General features: G+C 44.9%; 1 protein-coding gene across 2 annotated transcripts in view; it reads right to left on the bottom strand.

The window, feature by feature from the left end:
• FNBP4 (formin binding protein 4) overlaps positions 1 to 14,571 on the bottom strand; it is a 53,223-nt gene that overhangs the window by 20,453 nt on the left and 18,199 nt on the right. For both annotated transcript variants that reach the window (XM_025356718.1, XM_025356719.1), the window contains exons 7-9: positions 11,374 to 11,712; positions 9,260 to 9,470; positions 926 to 1,050 (exon numbers count right to left, since the gene is read on the bottom strand). In XM_025356718.1, coding sequence (XP_025212503.1) covers positions 926 to 1,050; positions 9,260 to 9,470; positions 11,374 to 11,712 — 675 coding nt within the window. The remainder of the gene's footprint in view (positions 1 to 925; positions 1,051 to 9,259; positions 9,471 to 11,373; positions 11,713 to 14,571) is intronic.

The raw sequence follows: 14,571 nt of genomic DNA, 5'->3' as shown, positions 1-14,571 counted from the left end.
CGCCGCCACCTCGCCCGGCCAATTTTTTTGTATTTTAAGTAGAGACGGGGTTTCACCGTGTTAGCCAGGATGGTCTCGATCTCCTGACCTCGTGATCCGCCCGTCTCAGCCTCCCAAAGTGCTGGGATTACAGGCTTGAGCCACCGCGCCCGGCTAAATATGATCTTTTCATCTAACCAAGTAAACAATTTAGGTTTGGAAACATTACTATTACTTTTACTACTTAACAGCAGTTTAATAATAACTGGCATTAAAAAAAAAAAATTGGGCCGGGTGCAGTGGTTCACACCTGTAATCCCAGCACTTTGGGAGGCCAAAGCGGGTGGATCACAAGGTCAAGATTTCGAGACCAGCCTGGCCAACATGGTGAAATGCCGTCTCTACTAAAAATACAAAAACTTGCCAGGTGTGGTGGTGTAATCTCAGCTACTTAGGAGGCTGAGGCAGAAGAACTGCTTGAACCTGGGAGGCAGAGGATGCAGTGAGCCAAGATCAGGCCACTGCACTCCAGCCTGGGTGGCAGAGCAAGACTCCGCCTTAGGGGGGGAAAAAAAAAAAAGGAAAAAAAAAAAAATTGGCGGGTCGGGCGCAGTGGCTCACGCCTGTAATCACAGCACTTTGGCAGGCCAACGTTGGCGGATCACGGAGCCAGGAGTTCGAGACCAGCCTGGCCAACATGGTGAAACCCCGTCTCTACGAAAAATACAAAAATTAGCTGGGAGTGGTGGTGCACGCCTGTAATCTCAGCTACTGGGGAGGCTGAGGCAGGAGAATAGCTTGAACCCAGGAGGCAGAAGTTGCAGTGAGCCGAGATCGTGCCACTGCACTCCAGCCTGGGTGACAGAGCTAGACTTCATCTCAAAATAATGATAATAATAATAATAATGATAAAAATTTGTCAAGTTGCATCAAGTAATATACATACTTTCAAATCCTGTTCTTCTTCTACTTTTGGTGTTGTTTGTACTTTTATTTTCTCTGGAGATTCTTCTACTTCCACCTCTTTATCTGAATTCTCATCTGTTTTTTCTGAATTTTCAGCACCAATTGCTGTAAAAGAAAACATGTAAAATTAAACCAAAGTACCAATACTTATAGAGCACTATATACATCTTTCCCCATAGCAGATATCTGCAAATGATTATTAAGTTCTTTCTCTCTTGCCTGTTTTACTTACTTGTTAAAACTCTTCAAACTTGTCAGCCTACTGTCTTTATAACCCAAAAACAATTCAGGGCCGGGCGCAGTGGCTCACGCCTGTAATCCCACCACTTTGGCATTTGGAGGTGGGCAGATTACAAGGTCAGGAGATCGAGACCATCCTGGCTAACACAGTTGAACCCTGTCTCTACTAAAAATACAAAAAATTAGCCGGACGTGGTGGCACGTGCCTGTAGAATTGCTTGAACCTGAGAGGCGGAGGTTGCAGTGAGCCGAGATTGTGCCACTGCACTCCAGCCTGGGAGACAGAATAAGACTCCATCTCAAAAAATAAATAAATAAAATAAAAATCCTTTATAATCAACTTTCTTAAAATACATCTATAAGTAAAATTTACTTTAGTCTATCAAATTACCCTGAAGTTTCTGCCTTCCCCTTCTCCTTAACACCTTTTCTAATTTCTCTTCCAGAATACCACTGCTTCAATTACTTACAATAGCTAGACAGCAAACCTGGGATATGTAAGAATTCTTTAACAAGTTGCAGGGTAAGGTGCTCAAAAGAGCAACATTATTAGCATTATAATTTCTTTTGGAGACAGACAGGGTCTCATTCTGTCGCCCAGGCTGGAGTGCAGTGGCATGATCTCAGCTCACTGCAGACTTGACCTCCTAGGCTCAACGGATCCTCCCACCTCAGCCTCCCAAGCAGCTGAGACTACAGGCAGGTGCCACCATGTCCAGCCAGTTTTTGTATTTTTAGTAGAGACGGGGTTTCACCATGTTGCCCAGGCTGGTCCCGAACTCTTGGTCTTATGCAATCTGCCTGCCTCAGCCTCCCAATGTGCTGGGATTATAGGCGTGAACCACTGCATCCAGGCTGCATCATTATTATTAGTATTTTTTTGAGATGGAGTTTTGCTCTTGTTGCCCAGGCTGGAGTACAGTGGCATGATCTCAGCTCACTGCAACCTCTACCTCCCAGTTTCAAGTGATTCTCCAGACTCAGCCTCCCAAGTAACTGGGATTACAAGCATGCACCACCAAGCCTGGCTAATTTTGTATTTTTAGTAGAGAGAGGGTTTCACCATGTTAATCAGGCTAGTCTCGAACTCCTGACCGGTGACCGGCCCAGCTAGGTCTCTGAAAGTAGTGGCATTAGAGGCATTAGCCACCACGCCCGGCCTGCATCATTTTCAAACCATCTGGTAATTTCCTTCCTAAACTGGTGAAGATCTACAGACATCTATATGGAACCCACCTATTTAGTTGGTGCTGATGTCTACTGGTAATGGGAATCTCCAAAAGAGAAGAGGTCTACCAACTTAAACAGAGCACACAATATGAACTCTTTTATCTTTGCTTCGTAACACCTGCATACCCAAACTAATTCACACAGTCTAAATGACTGCCAGATAGGCCAGGCGCGGTGGCTCACGCCTGTAATCCCAACACTTTGGGAGGCTGAGGCGGGCGGATCACAAGGTCAGGAGATCAAGACCATCCTGGTTAACACGGTGAAACCCCATCTCTGCCAAAAACACAAAAAATTAGCTGGGCATGGTGGTGGGTGCCTGTAGCCCAAGCGACTTGGGAGGCTGAAGCAGGAGAATGGCATGAGCCCAGGAGGCGGAGGTTGCAGTGAGCCGAGATCGTGTCACTGTACTCCATCCTGGTGACAGAGCAAGACTCTGTCTCAAAAAATAAAAATAAATAAATAAATAAATGAAATAAATGACTGCCAGTTTAAAAAGCCAAAAATGACCAGGCACGGTGCCTCACGCCTGTAATCCCAGCACTTTGGGAGACCAAGGCAGGTGGATCACCTGAGGTCAGTTCAAGACCAGCTTGGCCAACGTGGTGAAACCCTGTCTCTACTAAAAAATACAACAAATTAGCTGGGTGTGGTGCTGGGCACCTGTAATACCCCAGCTACTCAGGAGGCCAAGGCAGGAGAATCACTTGAACCTGGGAGGTGGAGGTTGCAGTGAGCTGAGATTATACCACTGCAGTCCAGCCTGGGCAATAAGAGCAAAACTCCATCTAGAAAATAATAATAAAAAAAGCCCAAAATACCTCAAATGTGAGAGCTGTGACTTTGGTTAATCCTTCATCTTCAGGATTAGAAGTAAAAATGTGACTTTAAATGGCTTTTAATATTCTAAACTTTTTTTTTTTTTTTTTTTTTTTTGAGATGGAATCTTTGTTGCCCAGGCTGGAGAACAGTGGCGCTATCTCGGCTCACTGCAACCTCAACATCCTGGGTTCAAGCAATTCTCCTGCCTCAGCCTTCCAAGTAGCTGGGGCTTCAGGTGTTTGCCACCATGCCCAGTTGTTTTGTTTTTGTTTTTTTTTTTTTTTTTTTTTTAGTAGAGACAGGGTTTTGCCATGTTGGCCAGGCTGGTCTCAAACTCCTGGCCTTAAGTGATCTGTCCACCTCAGCCTCCCAAGCTGCTGGGATTACAGGTGTGAGGCACAGTACCTGGCTTTGTTTTTTTGAGGCATGGTCTTACTCTGTCGCCCAGGTGGGAGTATACTGGTGTGATCACAGTTCATTGCAGTCTTGACCTCCTCCAGTCTCATTTTTTGTTCTTCAGCAGAGACAAAGTCTTGCTATGTTGCCCAGTTTGGTCTCGAACTCCTGGACTCAAGTAATCCTCCTGCCTCAGCCTCCCAAAATGCTGGGATTAAAGATATGAGCCATTGCATCCAGCCTAAAACTTTTTATTAAGTCCTTAACCTTATAATAGCCTAGCTCTCCTTTTACCTGATCATTAATATTCCCTCTTTATTATCAAATTGTCTGAAACAAAATCTTCCCACTAATTCTATTAATTAATTTTTTTTTTTTTAAGATGGAGTCTCGCTCTGTTGCCCAGGCTGGAGTGCAGTGGCGCAATCTCCGTTCACTGCAAGCTCCGCCTCCCGGGTTCACGCCATTCTCCTGCCTCAGCCTCCCGAGTAGCTGGGACTACAGGCACCCACCACCACACCCGGCTAACGTTTTTGTATTTTTAGTAGAGACAGGGTTTCACCATGTTAGCCAGGATGGTCTCTATCTCCTGACCTCGTGATCCACCCGCCTTGGCCTCCCAAAGTGCTGGGATTACAGGCGTGAGCCACCATGCCCGGCCCCATTTATTAATTTTTAATGCCATTGTGTATTAAAAGTCTTCTATCTGGTGGCAGGTCCAAGAATTTAACAATTTTAAGGATGGCTAAAGACTAGAATGTTTTGGAGGGCAAGTACACAGGCTGTATGAAATTAGAATGCACATATCCCTTTGACCTAGCAATTTACCACTAGGAATCTTTACTGTTGTGAACTAAAATGTACATAAAATACATTCACCAGGATGTTACCACAGTATTATTTATTGTGAAACAGCATAACAAATGCATATAATATAAAGAATAAAATCAGCTCAGTGAGGTGGCACAAGCCTATAATTCCAGTACTTTGGGAGGGTGAGGGAAGAGCATCACTTGGGCCCACGAATTCAAAGCTGCATTATGATTATGTCAACTATATTCGGCCTGAGTGACAGAGTAAAATCCTGTCTCCTTTTTTTTTTTGAGATGGGAGTTTTGCTCTTGTTGCCCAGGCTGGAGTGCAATGGCGCGATCTCGGTTCACCACAACCTCCGCCTTCTGGGTTCAAGCGATTCTCCTGCCTCAGCCTCCCGAGTAGCTGGGATTACAGGCATGCACCACCAGGCCCGGCTAGTTTTGTATTTTGTTTGTTTGTTTGTTTAGTAGAGACAGGGTTTCTCCAGGTTGGTCAGGCTGGTCTCAAACCCCCAGCCCCAGGTGATCTGCCCGCCTCAGTCTCCCAAAGTGCTTGGATTATAGGCGTGAGCCACGCCAAAATCCTGTCTCTTAAAAGAAACAAAAATTCAAGTAAATAGGTCAGGCATGGTGTCTCACGCCTGTAATCCCAGCACCTTGGGAGGCAGAGACAGGTGGATCACCTGAGGTCAGGAGTTCAAGATCAGCCTGGCCAACACGGTGAAACCCCTTCTCTACTAAAAATACAAAAATTAGCTGGGCATGGTGGCACGCGCCTGTAATCCCAGCTACTCGGGAGGCTGAGATAGGAGAATTGCTTGCACCCAGGAGGTGGAGGTTGCAGTGAGCCACGATTGTGACACTGCAGTCCAGCCTGGGTGACAGAGTGAGACTCCGTCTAAAAAAAAAAAAAAAAAGTATAACATGGCTTATTAAAATATCAAAATATTAATATGTTACTATTGAGTCTTCCCAGGCTTCTCTGCCATCACAGCCACACCAGACATGACCTCTACCCTCATGGTGTCAGTCATTACATTCCTTTAGCTTCCTCATGGACAGATCTTTGAGCACAATATACATATATATTTATATTTTTTTTTCCTGAGACAGAGTCTCACTCTGTCGCCTAGGCTGAAGTGCAGTGGCACAAACTCTGCTCACTGCAACTTCCGCCTCCTGGGTTCAGGTGATTCTCCTGTGTCAGTCTCCCAAGTAGCTGTGATTACAGGCGAGCACCACCAGGTCCAGATAATTTTGTATTTTTAGTAGAGATGGGGTTTCACCATGTTGGCCAGGCTGGTCTCAAAATCCTGACCTCAAGTTATTTGCCTGCCTTGGCCTCCCAAAGTGCTGGGATTACAGGTGTGAACCAGCCAAAGCACAATATTTTTGCTTATTCCTGCATTTATATACATAGAATATTAACATATGCATTCTTCCTTGGCTTTTTTTGTTCAACATAACTGTTTTTCACTCCTTTTTTTTGAGACAGAGTCTTGCTCTATCACCCAGGCTGGAGTGCCGTGGCACAATCTCGGCTCACTGCAAGCTCCGCCTCCTGGGTGCAAGCCATTCTCCTGCCTCAGCCTCCTGAGTAGCTGGACTACAGGCACCTGCCACCACACCCAGCTAATTTTCTGTACTTTTAGTAGAGACGGGATTTCACTGTGTTAGCCAGGATGGTCTTGATCTCCTGACCTTATGATCTGCCTGCCTCGGCCTCCCAAAGTGTTGAGATTACAGGCGTGAGCCACTGCACCCAGCCACCATTTTTTTTTTCTTTTTGAGACGGAGTCTCATTCTATTGCCCAGGCTGGAGTGTGGTGGCGCCATCTCGGCTCACCACAACCTCCGCCTCCCCAGTTCAAGTGATTCTCCTACCTCAGTCTCCCAAGTAGCTGGGATTACAGGCATGTGCCACCACGCTCAGCCTATTTTGTAGTTTTGGTAGAGACAGAGTCTCACCATGTCTCACCATATTGGACAGGCTGGTCTTGAACTCCTGACCTCAGGTGATCCACCTACCATGGCCTCCCAAAGTGCTGGGATTACAGGCGTGAGTCACCACAAGCCAGTCTTTTTTTTGTTTTTCTTTTGAGGCAGGGTCTTGCTCTGTCACCCAGGATGGAGTATAGTGGTGTAACCATAGCTCACTGCAGCCTCAAACTCCTGGGTTCAAGCTATTTTCCTCCCTCAACATCATGAGTACTGGGATTATATGCGTGTGCCATCACACTGGCTAATTTTTAAAAAACATTTTAGAGATGGTGTCTTGCTATATTGTCCAGGCTGGTCTTGACTCCTGGCCTCAAATGATCTTCCTGCTTTGCCCTCCGAAAGTAAATATTATTGTTTCTATGATTAAGCCACATGGATGCACATAACTACGGTACGTTCCTTTTGTCCTTTAGTAGTCCTTTCTAAGAATATACCACAAGGCTGGGCACGGTGGCTCACGCCTATAATCCCAGCACTTCGGGAGGCCAAGTGGGGTGGATCACAAGGTCAGGAGTTCCAGAAGAGTCTGGCCAAGATGGTGAAACCCCATCTCTACTAAAAATACAAAAATCAGCCAGGCGTGTGTAATCCCAGCTACTAGGGAGGCTGAGGCTGGAGAATCGCTTGAACTTGGAGGGTGGAGGCTGCAGTGAGCCGAGATCATGCCACTGCACTCCAGTCTGGGTGACAGAGTAAGACTCCGTCTCAAAAAAATACAAAAAATTAAAAAAAATAAAGAATGCACCACAATTTATCTATGATACCTCTGATGGACATCTGAGTGCCCTATAGGGGTTTTTTTCATAGTACAAATGCAACAATTTTTTTTAGTGAAACATGGACACAATTTAAATGTCCATCAATAGTGGGCAGAGTTAAATACACATATCTACACCACTCAGTTTTAACCAATGAACGACAATTTTTAAGGCACGTTGTTAAGTGAAAACTGTATGTTGCCTAACAATCTATATGCTCTCATATATGGTAAAATATACATATATACACATAAACACACTCATACATACCTAACTGTAAACATATATAAAGAACATTGTCTGGAAGGATACATGTATATAAAGGACAGAGAAAATAGCCCGGTGCAGTAGCTCACACCTGTAATCCCATTGCTCTGGGAGGCCAAGGTGGGCAGATCACCTGAGGTCAGGAGTTTGAGACCAGCCTGGCCAACATGGTGAAACCCCATCTCTATTAACAACACAAAAACTAGCTGGGCATGGTAGTATGTGTCTGTAATCCCAGCTACTTGAGAGGCTGAGGCAGAGAATTGCTTGACCCCGGGAGGTGGAGGTTGCAGTAAGCAAGAGATCGTACCACTGCACTCCGGGCTGGGGGACAGAGCAAGACTCGTCTCCAGAAAAAAAAGGACCACAGGGGTAGGGAGTGAGAATAATGAAAAGATAAAGAGGATTTACAGATTTTTCCTTTATGTTCTTCCGCACTGCCAACTGAAAAGAAAAAATTCAGGCTAGGGGTGGTGGCTCATGCCTGTAATCCCAGCACCTTGGGAGACCAAGGTGGGCAGGTCACCTGAGGTCAGGAGTTCGAGACCAGCCTTGCCAACAAGGCGAAACCCCATCTCTACTGAAAAATACAAAAATTAGCCGGGCATAGTGGCAGGCGGCTGTAATCCCAGCTACTCAGGGGGCTGAGGCAGCAGAATCACTTGAACCCAGGAGGCAGAGGTTGCAGTGAGCCAGGACTGCACCATTGCACTCCAGCCTGGGCAACAAGAGTGAAACTCTGTCTCAAAAAATATAAATAAAAAGGAAAAAAATTCAAACAAGGATGTCTGCGTTTATTTATCACCGTTTTTTGTTTTTGGTTGTTTCTTTTTTTAAAAAAAAAAGAAATAGGGGTCTTGCTATGTTGCCCAGCTAGCCTGGGACTCCTAGGATCCAGGGATCCTTCTGCCTCAGCTTCCTGTGACACAGCATTGGGCTGTTTTTGAACCATGATCCATAAAAGTATTTTCTTCTAGGTGTACTCAACTAAGGTTTGGGGTCCTTATCTTACTGCTAACTTTCCACTACAGAATTAGGTCCACAGCTGAAAGCGGTGGCTCACACCTGTAATCTCAGCACTTTGAGAGGTCGGCAGATCAACTGAGATCAGGAGCTCGAGACCAGCCTGGCCAACATGACGAAACTCCGTCTCTACTAAAAATACAAAAAATAGCCAGGCGCGGTGGCAGGCACCTATAATCCAGCTACTCAGGAGGCTGAGGTAAGAGAATTGCTTGAATCTGGGAGGCAGAGGTTGCAGTGAGCCAAGATCACGCCTTTGTACTCCAGCCTGGGCGACAGAGCGAGACCTCTGTCTCAAAAAGGGAAAAAAAAAAAAAAGAATGAATTAGGGTCAAATGAAGATTAAAATATTAGCTTTATCCACGGATTTCTGAAAATAGATTAAAAAATGCAGCAGGATCTCTTATCATGAATGAAGGGTAAGGTCCTCATTACCCTAAGGACCAACTTGGGTCCTCACGACACAATCAAACTCTCTACTCACCCACACAGAGGCTGGGCAATGTAGACAAGAGAGAAGAAATGGGACTGGGTTCTGAATACACCACCACCCAGTGGATGTCAGCCTCTCAGGTTCTCACTCCTCTACTAGAAAATAGATCTGGAAAAGGTAGAGAAGTGGATGGAAGCTTCCTTCCCAGCACTTCTCCCAAAGAGTAAAAGTACAATCTCCTGTTTTGCTGAAGAGGAAACAAAAAAAGGAAGAGTTTCCTTCCCCTCTACATCTTTCAACTCTAAAGTTTAATGCGAAGCACAAATTACCAGTTTCTCCATTTTCTGGAGTATCTCGTCCAGTTTTACTAGAACTCCTGCTGGTAGATTCTGGACTGGTAGCTCGAACAAACATCTTCCATTTTCCTCTTTTAGACATAAGCCTACGCATTCCATCTTGAGATGCTGGCTGGCTGATATCAGAACGTGGACTAGACCCTGACACACTACCATCTCCTTCCTCCAAGGCTCGCAACTCTGCCTACAAAGAACATGACAATTAAGTTAGTTATCTGCTTATTAATATGTCTAATCAGAATAATAGCCATGACTATGTTGTTCAAATTTAAATCCTTTGAGAACGGAAAGCATTTTTTTTGGAGACAGGATCTCCCTGTTGCCCAGGTTGGAGTGCAGTGGCATGATCATGGCTCACTGCAGCTTCAACCTCCTCTGCTCAAGCAATCCTCCCACCTCACCCTTCCAAGTAGCTGGGACTACAGGCACATGTCATTACACGTGTTTTTTTTTTTTTTTTCCCTTATAAGAAATGGTATCTGGATATGCTGCTCACATTGGTCTCAATTTCTGGGCTCAAGTGATCTCCTGCTCAGCCTCTCAAAGTCCTGGGATTATAGGCATGAGCCACTGCACTCGGCCTACTCACTCTATTTTTATTTTTTAATTTTGCCAATTTTTTTGTGGGTACATAGTAAGTGTATATATTTATGGGATACATGAGATGTTTTGACACAGGTATGCCATGTGAAATATGAAATAAGCACATTATGGAGAATGGAAAAACCATCCCCTCAAGCATTTATCCTTCGAGTTACAAATAATCCAACTCCATTCTTTAAAGTTATTTTAAAATATACAGTTATTATTGACTACAGTCAACCTACTGTGCTATCAAATAGTAGGTCTTATTCATTCTTTCTATTTTTTTCTGGTACCCATTTGTATAAGTCTGAGCAATGTCAAGACTCTTGATTATCGACTACCTGTTGCGGGAGTCAGGGACCTCGAACAGAGGGACTGGCTGGAGCCTTGGCAGAGGAACATAAATTGTGAAGATTTCATTTTAATATGGACATCTATCAGTTCCCAAATAATACTTTTATAATTTCTTATGCCTGTCTTACTTTAATCTCTTAATTCTGTTATCTTCTTAAATTGAGGACATATGTTGCCTCAGGACCACTGTGATAACTGTGTTAACTGTACACATTGATTGTAAAACATGTGTGTTTGAACAACATGAAATCAGTGCACCTTGAAAAAGAACAGAGTAACAGTGATTTTTAGGGAACAAGGGAAGACAATCGTAAGGTCTGACTGCGTGTGGGGTCAGGCAAAAACAGCCATATTTTTCTTCTTGCAGAGAGCCTATAAACAGATGTGCGAGTAGGGAAGATATTGCAAAATTCTTTTCCTAGCAAGGAATATTAATATTAATACCATGGGGGAGGAATGCATTCCTGGGGGGAGGTCTATAAACTGCCGCTCTGGGAATGTTTGTCCTATGCGGTTGAGATAAGGACTGAGATACACCCTGGTCTCCTGCAGTACCTTCAGGCTTATTAGGGTGGGGAAAAACCCAGCCCTGGTAAATTTGTGGTCAGACAGGTTCTCTGCTCTCCAACACTGTTTTCTGTTAACATGTTTATCAAGACAATACATGCACCGCTGAACACAGACCCTTATCAGTAGGTCTCCTTTTTGCCCTCGAAGCATGTGATCTACTCCCTGTTCTTATACCCTCTCCCCCCTTTTGAAACCCTTAATAAAAAACTTGCTGGTTTGAGGCTCAGGTGGGCATCACGGTCCTACTGATATGTGATGTCACCCCCGGCGGCCCAGCTGTAAAATTCCTCTCTTTGTACTCTTTCTCTTTATTTCTCAGAAGGCTGACACTTACGGAAAATAGAAAGAACCTATGTTGAAATACTGGGGGCGAGTTCCCCCGATAACCCAAAAGCATCATCAAGGACCAAAAAACCTACAACTCTGTAGTTTAAAGTTTTTGCTGCATAACTTTCAACATACCTACATGATGGGATAAGAAAAACAAAATCCCAATAATGGTTGTAAGTCAAGCACAATGATCCCTGTAGAGTAGTACTGAGGAAAAAACATACTACAAGTAACTTTCAAAAGCTTACTTTTTTCCTTTCCAAAACTAGCTCCAGTTCAAGGGTATCTTGTTCCTCTTCCTCCTCGCTTTCTCCAGATTGGACAACACTGCAAAGATCCTCCTGAGAAGGGTCTTCTATATTGTCCAACATAATTTCCTGTGGCTTTACTATTGTTGTTGCTTCTTCTACTGTTGTACTTGTTTCTTTTACTTCTGTATCTGGCTCTTCTTTACAAATTACTTTTCTTCTCCATCTCTCTTCTTCTTCTTTTATTCCCTCAGGCAATAAAGGAGCAAGTAGCGATGCTGCCACCCCTTTCTTCTCCTCCTCACTATTTGAGAGAGCCTGAATTCCTTCATTTACTTCCTATAGAGAACAAAATAATTTAGTTTCATGTAATTCTGAAACAAATCTCACCTGCACACACATTCAATTGTTCATATTAACTGTTTTCAGTAGCTGAATACCCAAAGTAAACCCCCCCCTTTTTATTTTTGAGATGGAATCTTGCACTGTCACCTGGGCTGGAGTGCAGTGGCATACTCTTGGCTCACTGCAACCTCTGCCTGCTGGGTTCAAGCTATTCTCCTGCCTTAGCCTCCCGAGTAGCTGGGATTACAGGCACCCACCACCACGCCCAGCTAATTTTTTGTATTTTTAGTAGAGACGGCGTTTCACCATGTTGGCCAGCCTGGTCTTGAACTAATGACCTTGTGATTCGCCCACCTCAGCCTCCCAAAGCGCTGGGATTACAGGCGTGAGCCACCACGCCCGGCCAAAACCACTTACTCCCAACAGGTGAGTATATATTTATACCATTACATTATTACTTTAGACAGACACTGATTGAATTAGAGCCTAGTTCTAGGTAGGATTCAAATATATCCTCTCTGCTATTCTCAGAATGTCAAAAGATAGACTAGTAGTAAGCAGAGGTATTTAAGATCAGTATCTTGTCAGCTCATAACATGACTGGGTAAATGTTTTTTTTTTTTTTTTGAGACGGAGTCTCGCTCTGTCGCCCAGGCTGGAGTGCAGTGGCACAATATCGGCTCACTGCAAGCTCCGCCTTCCGGGTTCACGCCATTCTCCTGCCTCAGCCTCCCGAGTAGCTGGGACTACAAGCACCCGCCACCGCGCCCTGCTAATTTTTTCTATTTTTAGTAGAGATGGGGTTTCACCATGGTCTCAATCTCCTGACCTTGTGATCCGCCCGCCTTGGCCTCCCAAAGCGCTGGGATTACAGGCATGAGCCACCGCGCCCGGCCTTTTTTTTTTTTTTGAGACGGAGTCTCGCTCTGTCACCCAGGCTGGAGTGCAGTGGCACAATCTCGGCTCACTGCAAGCTCTGCCTCCCGGGTTTACGCCATTCTCCTGCCTCAGCCTCCCGAGTAGCTGGGACTATAGGCACCCGCCACCTTGCCTGGCTAGTTTTTTGTATTTTTTAGTAGAGATGGGGTTTCACCGTGTTAGCTAGGATGGTCTCGATCTCCTGACCTCGTGATCCGCCCGTCTCGGCCTCCCAAAGTGCTGGGATTACAGGCTTGAGCCACCGCGCCTGGCCGACTGGGTAAATCTTTACCTTCTTCTGTATGATGAGAATTTTGTTTTGAGACAGTCTCACTCTGTTGCGCAGAAATGCAGTTTCATGATCTCAAGTCACTGCAACCTCTGCCTCCCAGGTTCCGGCGACTCCCAGCCTCTCAGACTCCCAAGTAGCTAAGATTACAGGGATGCACAGCCACATCCAGCTAATTTTTGTTTATGTTTCTGTTTTTGAGATGGACTCTTGTTCTTGTTGCCCAGGCTGGAATGCACAGCATGATGTTGGCTCACTGCAACTTCCGCCTCCCCGGTTCAAGCAATTTCGCTGCCTCAGCCTCCCGAGCAGCTGGGATTACAGGCGAGAGCCACCAAGCCTGCCTAATTTTTTTTTTGTATTTTTAGTAGACACGGGGTTTTACCATGTTAGCCAGGCTGGTCTCGAACTCCTGCCTTCCAGTGACCCGCCCACCGTGGCCTCCCAAAGTGCTGGGATTACAGGCGTGAGCCATCACACCAGGTCCAATTTTTGTATTTTTAGTAGAGACAGGGTTTTACCAGGTTGGCCAGGTTGGTCTCGAACTCCTGACCTCAGGTGATCTGCCCACCTCAGCCTCCCAAAGTGCTGGGATTACAGGCATAAGCCACCATGCCCGGCCTGATAAGAAAATTAGTAAGTATGCCATGAAGGTGATTTAGACTAAAGTGAACAATTCCTGGGCCGAGCGCAGTGGCTCATGCCTGTAATCCCAGCACTTTGGAAGGCCAAGGCAGAAGCATCACTTGAGCTCAGAGTTTGAGACCTGTCTGGCCAACATGGTGACACCTCATCTCTAAAAAAAAAAAAAAAGTCAGGCATGGTGCTGCACACCTGTAGTCCCAGCTACTCAGGAGGCTGAGGCAGGACTGCTTGAGCTCAGGAGAGTAAATCTGCAGTGAGCCATGATCATGCCACCATACTCCAGCCTAGGGCACAGAGTCAGATCCTGTCTTAAAAATAAGTAAATAGAAAGGGCAGTGGCTTGAGCCTGTAATCCCAGCACTTTGGGAGTCTGAGGCAGGTGGATCACTTGAGGTCAGGAGTTCAAGAGCAGCCTGACCAACTGGGGAAACCTCATCTCTACTAAAAAAAGTAGAAAAATTAGTCAGGCGCTGTGCCGGGCACCTGTAATCCAAGCTACTCAGGAGGTTGAGGCAGAATTGCTTGAAACTGGGAGGTGGAGGATGCAATGAGCTGAAATCACGCCACTCCCCTCCAGCCTGTGTAACCAAGCAAGACACTGTCTCAAAATTTAAAAAAAATTAAAATTATAATATATTTTGAGGCAAAAAAGTCTTTAAAATTGAAGATAAATTGGAATTCAATATATACTCCCTAAGGAATACCACTTACTTTTCTTACTAATTAGGCTATAGAAATGCTCAAGTTTCACTAATATAGTATATCCGTTACCGAAAAATCCAAAATCTGAAACTGAGCACTGGACATGACGATCAAAGGAAATGCTCATTGGAGCATCTTAGATTTCACATTTTCAGATTAAGAATATGCAACTGGTAAGTATAATGCAAATATTTCAGAATTCAAAAAAATCCAAAATCTAAATTATCTCCGATCCCAGGCATTTCAATTAAGAAATACTCAACCTGTAGTAGTTTTCAATTTAAAGTAGTTATCTTTTT

The sequence above is a fragment of the Theropithecus gelada genome, chromosome 14 (genome assembly GCF_003255815.1).
Source record: "Theropithecus gelada isolate Dixy chromosome 14, Tgel_1.0, whole genome shotgun sequence".
NCBI lineage: Eukaryota > Metazoa > Chordata > Mammalia > Primates > Cercopithecidae > Theropithecus > Theropithecus gelada.
Note: the sequence above shows the minus strand (reverse complement) of the source record. Positions and strands in the feature narration are given on the sequence as shown.